The 13,862-nt window shown below is 44.2% G+C and overlaps 1 protein-coding gene across 1 annotated transcript in view; it reads right to left on the bottom strand.

Annotated features, from left to right (window-relative positions):
* ANKRD50 (ankyrin repeat domain 50) overlaps positions 1-13,862 on the bottom strand; it is a 120,625-nt gene that overhangs the window by 26,465 nt on the left and 80,298 nt on the right. Inside the window, exon 4 of the mRNA XM_030191763.1 lies at positions 1,824-5,367. Coding sequence (XP_030047623.1) covers positions 1,826-5,367 — 3,542 coding nt within the window. The 3' untranslated portion in view covers positions 1,824-1,825. The remainder of the gene's footprint in view (positions 1-1,823; positions 5,368-13,862) is intronic.

The following is a 13,862-nucleotide window of genomic DNA, read 5'->3' as shown; positions in this document are numbered from 1 at the left end:
TTACAAGAGACTACTACTACTACTACTATTTAGCATTTCTATAGCGCTACAAGGCATACGCAGCGCTGCACAAACATAGAAGAAAGACAGTCCCTGCTCAAAGAGCTTACAATCTAATAGACAAAAAATAAATAAAGTAAGCAAATCAAATCAATTAATGTGAACCGGAAGGAAGAGAGGAGGGTAGGTGGAGGCGAGTGGTTACGAGTCAAAAGGTCTAAGGCTGGAAAAGGAGAAGGAAGTAGCCCAATGTGCATGCCTCACTTCCTCCTACTGCCAAGTGATCAATGCATGGGGTGGGGGGAGACAGAACAAGGTGAATGTGCCAAGGTGATAGTGGGAAGGGGAGGCAGAGCAAAGTGAGCGTGCCATGGGGAGGGGTGAGGGTGGAGGCAGAGCAAAGTGATGGTGCTATGGGCAGAGTGGGAGGGAGGAGGCAGAGCAAGGTGAGTATGTCATGGGAAGGGTGGAGAAGAGATGGCTGTGGGGAGATATGATAAAGGTTTATAAAATGCAGGCAGATGATCAAAAGCAAACATGGGTGAAAGCGACCATTAGCGCCGGACTAGTGCCCGCGTTTGGCTTGTGTCCCAGGATCAGAGACAGCTGATCAACGTGCTCGCCGGCTATGAACGCTAAACAGGGACATTAGTATTCCTTCCCAATGCTCAGTGGGCAGCGAGCCAAACTAGCGCACTGCTACCTCTGTAAACCCTACGCCAGCTCGGAGCTGGCATTAAGGTTTAAAGAGCACTGGGGAGGAATGCGGAGCCCTGTCCAGCATGCATTTGCATGCTAGAAGCCGAAACTGAAAAGAGTCCCCCCCCCCCCACAGGAGCCCTAACCCCCCCACCCAAGCCAGTGACACGGGGGCTGGAGGTCCAGTGACTTCCAGTCCCCTAAGCCCCCCCCCCCCGACACAAGGGCAGAGGGAACTCCAGCCCCCCTAACCCCACCCCCCAAAAAGCCCTGCTGGACCAGTGGCCATAGACCCAAACACTCCCCCTAACTGGTGGTCTAGTGGCCCCCCTCCCCCCGGTACCTCCTTGATTACAGCACCAGTGCATCTTAGGATATGGTAGGGAAGCCCCCCCCCCCCCCCAACGCATTCTAGGGCAGACCACCGCCATTTTGAAGGCGGCACTGGAAGAGGATGGAGTGCGCTATTCCCTCCTCCGTCGCAGAGGTATGGGAGGGGGGGGGGGGGGGAATGCTAGATCACTTCAAGCTAATAAAAGTAGCATTTGAAAGCATTCTATCTATGCGAATTGGACCCTTCTATGTAGCTGCATACCACTGACAACAGCCACAGTTAACATGTGTGCCTGATTCAATACTGTCCAACTTATCCAGAATTTTATAAGCTACCATAGAAGGGTCCAGTTGGTAAGATCTTCAGACTAAACAGGCACTGAAGATTCACTGTAACACCACATGAAATGCTACTTTATGTTTTGAATTGGAATGTGGGTATAGGTATTGACAGTAGACATCATTTTGACCTCAGTCTGAGCTTATGATCTTGCCGATGTGATTAAGACTGCCATTCATTTGCTTAGATTTATCTGCCTAATGCAGAAAATCAGTACTAAGCTCCTAACTCTTTTTCCCTGCCCTAAATCCACCACTGTTGTACTCAGCTCTAGTAAATTTTTCAAAGAGGCCGATTTAGAAGCTTAACTCAGAAGCATAAATCTCTTGAATGTTGGGCCCGCTATATTCTAAACACTTTCCTCTTAAATTGTAAATATTTATCAGTACAAAAGGAAAGTAACATTTAAAAAAATCACCTTGGTTTATTTATTAGACTTTAAATTGCTTACTTTTATAGTGGCGTTTCTTTTTTGTAGTTGAAGCTTGGGTCAGTCCCCTCAATTTGCAGTTTTAGAGCTTGCTTAAGGCTTAGTTCAGTCTCTGCTGGAGGATACCCATCTAAAAGTTCTTGGTGTCCTCTATCCTGAATGGCTCGTGGGACAGAAACTTTTCCAAGGAAAACCTGATTTCCTTGAAGATGGTAGTTTGGGTTGGTCATAATTCCATTCCTTTTTTTCTGTTCCGCACTCTGCTGTTGAATTATGAATTGTTGTTGAGATCGACCAATTTCTTGTTGGGATGGTGGGACTAAGATTTTACAGTGGGGGTCTGTGGGCACAGGTTTAAGTGGTATATTCACACTGGTCCCAGATTTGGCAGCTGGTGCTCGTTTGTCAAAATGAGTCATTTCATATTCCAGGACCTTAGGTTGTGAGAAGCAGTTTTGTTTGTTTTTTTTCCCAGATGGACCAGACTTGGTTGAATTCTCCGGTTTGTTTCCCTTATTTGTTTTAGTTGATTTCAAGCTGGGCTTTACTTGGCTCCATTCAAACTCACTAGTTGGTGAACTATGGCTTTGTCCTATGGATTTTGTTGTGGAAGAAGGGGAAACAATTGACTGCCTACTTCTACTACGCGGTAACGAATGTTGCTGTATTTGTTCTGTGAAGGATAAACTATGGAAACTGTCAATAGGCACAGTCTGAGCAGTTGCTGTAGAGGATGTGGTACGAAGAGAAGAGTTTTTCGAGCTTTTCAGGGAATTATTTGACTTATGACGGTCAACTGTTGAATCGGGTGATTCTGAAGGAGAGCTGAAGGCATGAGCGGGACCATTAGGCAAACCACGCATAGCAACCTGCACATCTCCTCCAGTGCTGGATGAACTATTAGATTTTGTTGTTAGCGACTGCATTTTTGTTGAGGATGGTTGTAAGGCTTTTTGCTCCATTGTATGGACAGGAGAAGGAGTGCAACCATTTAGAGTAGTTGCCCCGTATTTTTCTAGTAATTTCATTATTTGCGAGTGTCCGTTTTTTGCTGCAACACGCATAGCAGTGCGCCCAAACTGATCCGCATGGTTTGGATCAGCACCATGCTCCAGTAACAGCTGGACAACATCAGTGTGACCTTCCTGGGCTGCGATGCAGAGTGCAGTAGCACCTTGATTACACGTGTGATCGACCAGGGCTCCATGCTCAATTAAATGCTGAACCACTTTTGTGTGGCCTTGCCACGCAGCAGACTGCAATGCGGATCTTTTTTCATTGTCCGAAGCATTGATATTAGCATGGTATGTTATGAGAAGCTGTACCATCTCCAAATGTCCCTGCCAGCAGGAAACATGAAGCGCTGTCCTTCCCTCAGCATCACTTGCTTCTACATTTGCACTATTTTCTAAAAAGTACTCAGCCATTCCAAGCTGATTTTCTAACGCCAGGATGTAAAGAGTTGGACGGCCATCCGCATCATTGTAATCGACATCTGCTCCATGGCTGAAAAGCAACTCAACTATATCTCTGTGTCCTTCTAAAGCTGCAACACGCAATGCATTTCTTCCGTCATAACCCTTTTGATCAACACCACATTTATTTTCCAGCAATATTTGCACACAGTCGTAATGGCCTTCTTGGGCAGCTAATATTAAAGGTATACGCCCATCGTTATCAGTTTCATTTGTTCGAGCACCTTGTTCAATAAGTGCATCACATATTAATCTATGCCCTTCAAAAGCTGCCATGTGCAAAGGAGTCCATCCGGCATCATCTCTATGGTTTTCATCCAATCCTCTGTCCAGCAGAGTGCGCACCACTTCAACATTGCCCTGAGCTGATGCTATACAAAGAACTGTTCTACCTTCGCTGTCAATACTGTCCACAGCTGCACCCCAAAATAACAGCGTGTTCACAACTGAAGCATGACCCATGGAAGCAGCAGCTAAAAGGGGTGTACGGCCATTGTTGTCTGTGTGATCCACATCAGCTCCTCCTTCCAAAAGCAAATCAACAACATCTACATGACCTTCATATGCAGCAACAAGCAACGGGGTCATACCATCTTTGTCACAATGATCTACTTCAGCACCACGGTCAACTAAAAGACTAACTACTGAGGCATGCCCTTTGCTAGCAGGCACACAAAGAGCAGCAACAGACAAAGCTGTTCTCCCATCCACATCCTCGTGATTTACTTCTGCACCATGGTCCAATAAGTGCTCTACAATCTCCCTGTGACCCATATAGGCTGCTGCAATGAGAGCAGTTCTACCTTCATTGTCAGCTTTGTTGACCTCTGCACCATGCTGAAGTAGATTTAATACAATATCTTCATGCCCTCCCCATGCTGCTGCTCTTAATGCTGTTCGACTATCAGCATCTGCACAATCCACTTTGGCACCAGCATACAGAAGTGCAGAGACTACTTCAGTATGTCCACCCCATGCTGCAGATCGTAGTGCTGTCCAACCATCATGGTCTGTATGATTTATATTAGACCCACATCCAATTAAACAGTTAACGACTTTTGTATGTCCTTGGCGCGCGGCTAAAGTGAGCGATGTTTGTCCATGAGCGTCTTCGATCTCTAAATCCGATCCCCTAGAAATAAGCAGATTAACTACATCAAGGTTACCACTGTACGCAGCATTCGCCAATAAAGTTCTTCCATTGGAATCAGTTTGATTTACAGAAGCTCCGTTGTCCAATAGGGTTCGAATGGAGTCCTCTCTCTCCAGGGCCTGACGTATAATACAAGATGTGCGGTCATCTTCACTGCTGACATGAGCACCGGCTTTTACTAGCAATTGCAATACTTCTTGTTCTTTAGGAACTGAAGTAGATAGAGAGTCTTTTACAACCGTGCCATTCCAAATCATCCATAATGCTAACTCGGAAGTCTCCAACTGAAAACTTGAGTTAATTAGGTGCAGTGCAAATTCTTGAACTTCCAATGGTGTTAATTCTTTTGCTCGGCAAGTGGAAATCATTGCTAGCATTCTGTGTCCTTCGGCAGCATTACATAAATATTTCTGAGTACAATGTTTTACATCAAGCAACCATTCTGCAAAACTGTAATGAAACAGAATTTTAGTATTTTCTAGACCATCAATAAGAAGTTTGGACAGCACATCTAGTTTCCTTTGAAAATCCTCCATAGTCAATGTTGTGTTTTTGGTCCACACCGCATGGTATAGTTCCATTGTTGTCAACGGCCTGCAGGCTGCCAGGATTACATTTAGAATTGGCTGGACCTTGGCAAACTGTTTTCTCACAAAAAGCCGTTGACAAAGCCAGAGGTATAGTCCGTTCAATGTTCCTGGGATATCACGAATTTCTCTAAGCATGATAAAGTTTTCCACAACTCCATCTAAGACACGTTCTAGATAGAGAAAGCACCCACTGCTTTTGATGTGAAGCTGATTCAACATTTCTGCTGTTTCCTTTGTGAGGTGCTGCCTCAGTGCTTCCTCTTGGTCCAAACGATGAAGAATATATTGTTGGACATCTTTTACGATATAGGCTTTTCGGAGGTCGTCTAAACTGATTTTTCGAAAACCTGCAACAACAAAAAAAATGAAGGAAAAAGTTACTGATTAAAAAAATAGTAAACAAACAAAAAAATGATGCTACATCACACCAGCTGTGTTTGCCTTTTGATCCCATCTCCTCTGCACTGTCTTGAAATTTAATCATATGCCAGTGTGGGCAGAAGGATGGAAGGGATATTAGAAAGGCCAAACACATAAATGTTGCTTTCATACTGTGATAAAATAGAGTACTTGCCATTTCAATCCATATAAATGCACATCAAGTTAACAAATAAAAACAGAGCACTGCATCAGTGACCTTTTGATCAGGATGCTTAAAGAAATGTTAAAATAATCCAGAAATGTTAGACTTTTGATGCTAAAAATGTCACAAATTAAAGAACTGACAAGAATTAACTCAACAAATATCTGGACTTTTAAACTCATTGAGGTAGATTCAAGACACAGCGCCAAACTAAGTGCTAGGATGATATACACTAAGAGGTTCTTTCACAAAGGCATGCTAGCATTTTTACCACGCACTAAAATTAAGCATGTGCTAGAGATGCCCATATATTCTTATGCGTGTCTCTAGTGTTTAGCGTGCCTTTGTAAAAGGACCAATTAGTGCAAATTCTATAAGGAGAAATTATGTCTTACCTGATAATTTTTTTTTCTTTAGTCAGTGCCACTGTTCTGAACCAGTGGGTGTTATCCGTTCTTACCAACAGGTGGAGGTAGAGAAAACTGAATTCTGTCAGTGACATCACCAGCATAAGCTAAAGTGTTCCCTGGAACAATCCAATATGCACCTGCCCAAGCGGCAGAAGGTCCCTTTGTAATACACCCATGCCCCATCAACCGCTGCAGCTGCAATGATAATCAAGCGAGCAAAACACCATAGAGTGACACTCGCTACCCTCCATATACCAGGATATAGCTATATCACGAAAACCCGTATGGCTGCCAATCTCAAAATAAATTTCTCTCTCTCTTTTTTTTTTTTTGAAGCACTGAAAAGGAAGCACAGAACACACCCAGAACCCCAGGCCGAGGTCTTTCAAGGGCGGGACATCACAACAATGTCGCTGACTAAAAGAAAAGAAAATGATCAGGTAAGACATAATTTCTCCTTTCTTAGCATCAGCTCCACTGTTCTGAACAAATGGGATGTACCAAAGCAGATCTATTGGGCCGGGGTAGACAAATCCCACCTGAATGATGGTTCTGCCAAAGTCCAAGCGGGCTCTGGCCAGCTCATCCAATTTGTAGTGCTTAGCAAAGAAACAACAAAGTTGGCATACTGCAGATCTCCTCAGCATGTGCGGTGTGCCTCCAGTATGCTTTACCAATCCAATAATTGAGAGTAAATATACAATTATGGTCACAAAAACAGCTTAAAGCTCCTAGACTGCCCAAAATATGTAAGTAATCACCAAAAGGGTAGGTAGTATATTAATTATTTGGACCATCAGAAAGCTAGCACAAGTGTAATTGTTCGCATGTGACTTATAGCATACGACACATCAAAGGATAGTGCACTCACTCTTCATCGGCTCATAGAAGAATTTTGTCTTTCATTAATACTACTAGTAAAACAGGCCTGTTTCGAAACTCTATGAAGCGGGCGCTAGCAAGGTAAATTCCCACCCGTCCTCCCTTCCTTCCCTCCCGAGTTCCATACCCTTCCCCCCCCGAGTTCCATACCCCTCTCCCTCCCTCCCTTCCTTCCTTCCTTGCTGAGTTGCAGAACTCCCTCCCTCCCGAGTTGCAGACCCCCCTCACTCCCAGTTCAAGGGCGCCACCCGAAGCACATCCACACACCCACCCACACATATGTCCCTCCCTCCCAGTTCAAGGGCCGTCAAGCTCCTCCCACCGCGTTCCAGACTACCCCCTCCCTCACATTCAAAACCCCTCCGCTTTAATGTCCCCTGCACCCCCCTACCGCGACCCTTTGTACACCACCCTTTCCTCCAAAATACCTCCTCTGAAGCCGTCGCGTACCTCTGCTGAGCTGACGGATCAAGTTCTGTTCTTTCTCTGCTGCGGGGCGTGGCTTCATGATTGAGCATCTGTTGAAGTATATGTGCATGCGTCTGACATCAGATGCACGCACAGAAACTTCCACTGATGCTCAATCATGAAGCCATGCCCCGCAGCCGAGAACAGAACTTCGGATCCGTCAGCTCAGCAGAGGTACGCGACGGCTTTGTTGATGTGCCGAGCAGCGGGGGGAGGTTGTTGCGCCACTCCCTGCCACTTGCTCTGAAGTGGCAGGGAGCGGCGCAGTGATAGCTGTTTCCCAGGCAGGGAATCAGCTGAGAATGTGGGCGGAGCTATTATGATGCCTACGAACACCTCAGGCTTCACTGCAAGGCTGCTGGCTTCAGAACGTTGGAGGTGCTTTTTATGGAATCAGCTGAGAATGTGGGCGGAGCTATTATGATGCCTACGAACACCTCAGGCTTCAGGCTTCACTGCAAGGCTGCTGGCTTCAGAATGTTGGAGGTGCTTTTTATTATATAGGATATTAAAAGCTTTATCAAAATATCCTCTTCATAGTAATGTTCTTCAATATCAAAAACCAACAATGGCAAAAAATAGAAAAGGGAAACTTATGTGAATAAAACGAGCAACCGTTCAAACACAGAAAAGTCTCCGACATAGTGCCATGTTTCATTTAGCTGTGTCAGGGAAGCATAATTACTTACTAAATCACTTTTAATGGCACCCTTATTTCCTGCTGTTAGTTCCATGATGGTTGGACAGCACTATGATGTACAGAGACCAATAATACATCTAGCCCAGTATCCTGCTTGCAACAGTTGCCAACCCAGGTCACAAGTACCAGGTAGAATACCGAATAACAACAATTCTATGCTACAGATCCCAGGGATAAGTAGTGGGTTTCCCCGTGTTCACCATAATAGCAGATTATGGACTTTTCCTGTAGGAATTTGTCCAAATCTTTTTTAAACCCAGATACACTAATTGCTCTTACCACATCACTTGACAACATGTTCCAGAGCTTAACTATTTGTTAAGTGAAAAAATATTTCCTCATTTGTTTTAAAAGTTTTTTTTTTTATAACAAATTACAAGGACCACATGGACACCTGAATGTGGAGTTCCACAGGGATCCCCCCTCTCACCGACAATAATTCAACCTAATGATGACACCCTTGGCCAAACTATTATCAAAACAAAACCTCAACCCATATATTTACGCTGATGATGTAACGATCTACATCCCATTCAAACAAGACCTAAAAGAAATTTCCAACGAAATCAACCAAAGTCTACAGATCATGCACTCATGGGCAGAAGCCTTTCAATTAAAACTCAATGTTTAACCCAATGCCTAATACTCACCTCTCAGAATAATACGAGCAAATTTACCACCATCAACACCCCAAAACTAAATCTACCAATTTCAGAAACCCTGAAAATCCTAGGAGTCACCATTAACCGGCACCTGACACTAGAGAATCACGCAAAAATCATAACCAAAAAGATGTTCCAATCAATGTGGAAATTAAAAAGAGTAAAACCATACTTCCCTAGAACCGTTTTCCGAAACTTGGTACAATCATTAGTACTCAGTCACTTAGACTACTGTAACTCACTCTACGCCGGCTGCAAAGAGCAAATACTCAAAAAACTCCAGACAGCCCAGAACACAGCAGCCAGACTAGAGAGTTGCACGGGGACAGAAATCTTACCCATCCCCGCCCATCCCCGCTGGAATCTTACCCGTCCCCACCCATCCCCACTGGAATCTTACCCATCCCCACCCATCCCCGCAAAAATTTAAACTATCCCAACCCGTCCCCACCCGTCCCCGCAAGAATTTAAAACATCCCCACCCATCCCCGTAAGAATTTAATAGTACATAAAAGAAAGTTCCAGTCAGCTCCCTCAGTCTCTCTCTGGATTTGAGCCACAGCACTGTAGGCAAGGAAGGAACGGAAGTTGGAACTTGGAACACTCTGGTGCGCACATGTAAGATTTGTCTCTGATTCACTGGCAGTGTGTGCTGAGAGGTCGCCACATGCACGCGCCAGTAGGTCAGGTGACATCTGATTCTCGTGCCTGTGTCAGAGCTGAGGTCTGTGCACCAGCCTGGGAGCAAAGAGGATTAATAGTAACATAGTAAGTGACAGCAAATAGACCTGAACGGTCCATCCACTCTGCCCAATAGTCACACTCATGATCAATTCATCATTAAATCAACGAGTGTGATATTATATACTTGATTATGGTCTTTCTTTCGTGTTTCTGGAACAAAGACCACAGAAGTCTATCTGGCCCCATCCTTATGTTCCAACTGCTGGAGTTGCCATCGAAGCCCACTCCAGCCTATTCATGTTCTCATTTGTGGGACACAGACCATAAAAGTCTGTCCAGCACTGTCCTCATGTTCCAGCCACTGAAGTTGCTGTCTAAGCCCTTTCCAGCCCATCCTACACCAGATTGCCATGTATGAGACACAGACCATACAAGTCTGCCAGGTATCAGCTCTAGTTCATCACAGCCAGAGTCCCCATCTAAGCATCACTTGACACATCCACACACATGCAGCCATTTAAGGTTAGGTTTTATATAACTTCCATTTTCTAATTAGAGATCCTCTGTGTTCATCCCATGCCTTTTTGAATTCCGTCATCATTTGTGACTCTACCACCTCCTTAATGGAAGAGTTTCCACATTTATGCTGTTAAAGCAAAGAGGAGGAGGAGACAGTACTCAAAGAAATTAGTATTCGGTAGATGAGAGGCTGGTGCAGGTGGAGCTTACAATTCCACGGGAAGCCCACAGAACTGGTTCCATCCCCGCGGGAACCCCGCAGGAACTGACTCCGTCCCCGCGGGAACCCCGCAGAACAGCTTCCATCCCTGCAGGAACCCCGCAGGAACTGCCTCCGTCCCTGCGGGAATCCCGCGGGTTCCGCGGGATTCCCGCGGGGACGGAAGCCGTGCAGCTCTCTAAGCCAGACTCATATTTGGAAAACCAAAATACGAAAGTGCAAAGCCCCTACGAGAGAAGCTACACTGGTTACCACTCAAAGAACGCATCACATTCAAAGTATGCACCCTAGTATACAAAATCATCCACGGCGAGGCCCCAGCCTACATGTTGGACCTGATCGACCTACCACCCAGGAATGCCAAAAGATCATCTCACAATTCCTTAATCTTCATTTCCCTAACTGCAAAGGCCTAAAATATAAACTAATGCACGCATCAACCTTTTCCTATATGAGCACGCAATTCTGGAACGCACTGCCACGGAACCTAAAAGCGACCTATGAACTGACCAACTTCCGCAAACAACTGAAGACCCATCTCTTCGACAAGATATACCACAAAGACCAAACTAGTGAAATCCCCACACATATCTAGCAATGCTAAGAATGCCTTATGTCATGCTACTATCTTGTTTTCCATTACCATGCTACCCAAATTACTTCTGTAACACTAAATGTCAATTCTCCTCTCATTTCCACTATCCATGATTTATTGTAAGCCACATTGAGCCTGCAAAGAGGTGGAATAATGTGGGATACAAATGCAATAAATAAATAAAGTATTACCATGTAACTTCATTGAATGTCCCCCTAGTCTTTGTACTTTTTGAAAGAGTTAACATATCGATTCACTTCTACCTGTTCTACACCACTCAGGATTTTGTAGACCTCAATCACATCTCCCCCTCAGCCGTCTCTTTTCTAAGCTGAAGAGCCCTAAACACTTTAGCCTTTCCTCATATGAGGGGAGTTCCATCCCCTTTATCATTTTGGTCGCTCTTCTTTGAACCTTTTCTAATTTCACTATATCTTTATTGAGGTACATCAACCAGAACTGAGCAAAATATTTAAGGTGAGGTCACACTATGGAGCAATACAGAGGCTTATAATATTCTGTCTTATTTTTCTATCCTTTTCCTAATAATTCCTTCCATGCTGTTAGCTTTCATGGCCACTGCCAAAGCACACTGGGCAGAAGACTTCAGTGTACCGTCTACAATGACACCTAGATCTTTTTCTTGGGTGGTGGCTACTAAAGTGGAACCTAGTTTCTAATAACTGTGATTTGGATTACTGTTCCCAACGTGCATCACTTTGCACTTCTCCATATTAAATTTCATCTGTCCTTTGGATACTTTCTATTTCCTAAGGTCTTCCTGCAATGTGTCATCTGCAAATTTAATCATCTCACTAATTGTTCCCATTTTCAGATCATTTACAAATATGTTAAGTAGCACAGTCCTAGTATAGATCCCTGAGCCGCTCCGCTATTCACCTTCCTTCACTGAGTGAAATGGCCATTTAATACTACCCTCTGTCTTCTATCTTTTAACAAGTTCCCAATCCACAAGAGAACATTGCCTCCTATCCCATGGCTTTTTTTTTATTTTCTAAGGAGTCTCTCATGAGGGATTTTGTGAAAAGCTTTATGAAAATCTAGATACACTACTACATCAACTGCCTCACCTTTATCCAATTCATTGTAAGCCGCTTTGAGGCCGCTTTCAGTGGTATAAAGCGGGGTATAAATGTTCTGCATAAATAAATAAATAGTAACTCCCCACTTAACTCAGCCTTAGGTTATCTGGCCTTTCCAGGATATCCCCTCTCTCCTCCTAGTGTCCTAGCGGGGGTGAAGAGAACTAAAGACCATGTGCTCAGACAAACGGGAACTTTTATTACCTTCAAACTCCACCTCTACTGTCAATCACTAATTAGAAACATTTCTCTCTGCAACTTATTCCATACACACACCCTCCTGGCTGGATCTCAGTCCACCCACAATTTAGATGACTTCCCATAACTCCAGACCCCTCCCGACAGAGACTCTGGCGCATTTTCTCAGATGACTCTTAGTAATCCCCATTATAACTGAGGATTGCATATCACCATCTATATTTGAACATCAATTAAAAAATAAATTTTGAACATATTGTGTAAAAATCTCTTATGTATTGTGTGTTAACCATGTCTTGTTTCTGTATGTTGCACTATGTATAACACTATCACATTCCGGTCAATATTCATTTCTTTTTAATGCTGACCACCGCAGGCAGAGCATTGAATATCTGGGTCTAATTCTTTAGGTGTTAGCTGCTGAGTCTTATGTGGGTCTCAACTGAATATCGGCTGAGACCTGCATAAAAATTTCTGCTCATAACATAGTAACATAGTAGATGATGGCAGAAAAAGACCTGCACGGTCCATCCAATCTGCCCAACAAGATAAACTCATATGTGCTACTTTTGTGTATACCCTACTTTGATTTGTACCTGTCCTCTTCAGGGCACAGACCGTATAAGTCTGCCCAGCACTATCCCCGCCTCCCAACCACCAGCCCCGCCTCCCAACCACCAGTCCCGCCTCCCACCACCGGCTCTGGCACAGACCGTATAAGTCTGCCCAGCACTATCCCCGCCTCCCACCACCGGCTCTGGCACAGACTGTGTAAGTCTGCCCAGCACTATCCCCACCTCCCAACCCCCAGCCCTGCCTCCCACCACCGGCTCTGCCACCCAATCTCGGCTAAGCTCCTGAGAATCCATTCCTTCTGAACAGGATTCCTTTATGTTTATCCCACGCATATTTGAATTCCATTACCGTTTTCATTTCCACCACCTCCCACGGGAGAGCATTCCAAGCATCCACTACTCTCTCCGTGAAAAAATATTTCCTGACATTTTTCTTGAGTCTGCCCCCCTTCAATCTCATTTCATATCCTCTCGTTCTACCGCCTTCATATCTCTGGAAAAGATTCGTTTGCGGATTAATACCTTTCAAATATTTGAACATCTGTTTCATATCACCCCTGTTTCTCCTTTCCTCCAGGGTATACATGTTCAGGTCAGCAAGTCTCTCCTCATACGTCTTGGAACGCAAATCCCATACCATTCTCGTAGCTTTTCTTTGCACCGCTTCAATTCTTTTTACATCCTCAGCATTCTTGGTTGCCTTGATCTTGTTGACTCATTGTTAATTTAGTAGGCAAATACTATATTTGTGAAAATGGTGGAATACGTTCTTCAACCACTCCTAAAGTTTCTTTAATATATTTTCTTAACATATCTCGTGGGGAAACTGTGAATTGCTTGGGAAAATTAAGAAATCGGAGATTATTACTCCTTGAAAAGTTCTCAAAGGATTCAGTTTTCCTCCTTAAATATGTTAAGTCCTTTATAATATTATCTTGACAAGACTTTATCTGTTGAGTATCTCTTTCATATGTTTTATTTTGTTGCGTTAAAGTCTCCACCTTCAAATCAATTTCTTTGGCTTTCTCTTCTAAAACAGATAGTTCTTGTGACAGTTTTTGCGTTTGTGGAATGAGTGCTTTGCCTAGATCCATTATTAAAGTCCATAAGCTATCCAGAATTTCAGAATTCTCCCTTCCACCCACCCCTGAAGAAAATCTAAGCCGGCCCAGTTCCCCATCCCTATAGGCCCCCCTGGGGTAACATTTGCCGATCCGTGGTGGTGTAGGGGAAACAGACAGGA

This window comes from Microcaecilia unicolor, chromosome 2 (genome assembly GCF_901765095.1).
Source record: "Microcaecilia unicolor chromosome 2, aMicUni1.1, whole genome shotgun sequence".
Lineage (NCBI taxonomy): Eukaryota > Metazoa > Chordata > Amphibia > Gymnophiona > Siphonopidae > Microcaecilia > Microcaecilia unicolor.
Note: the sequence above shows the minus strand (reverse complement) of the source record. Positions and strands in the feature narration are given on the sequence as shown.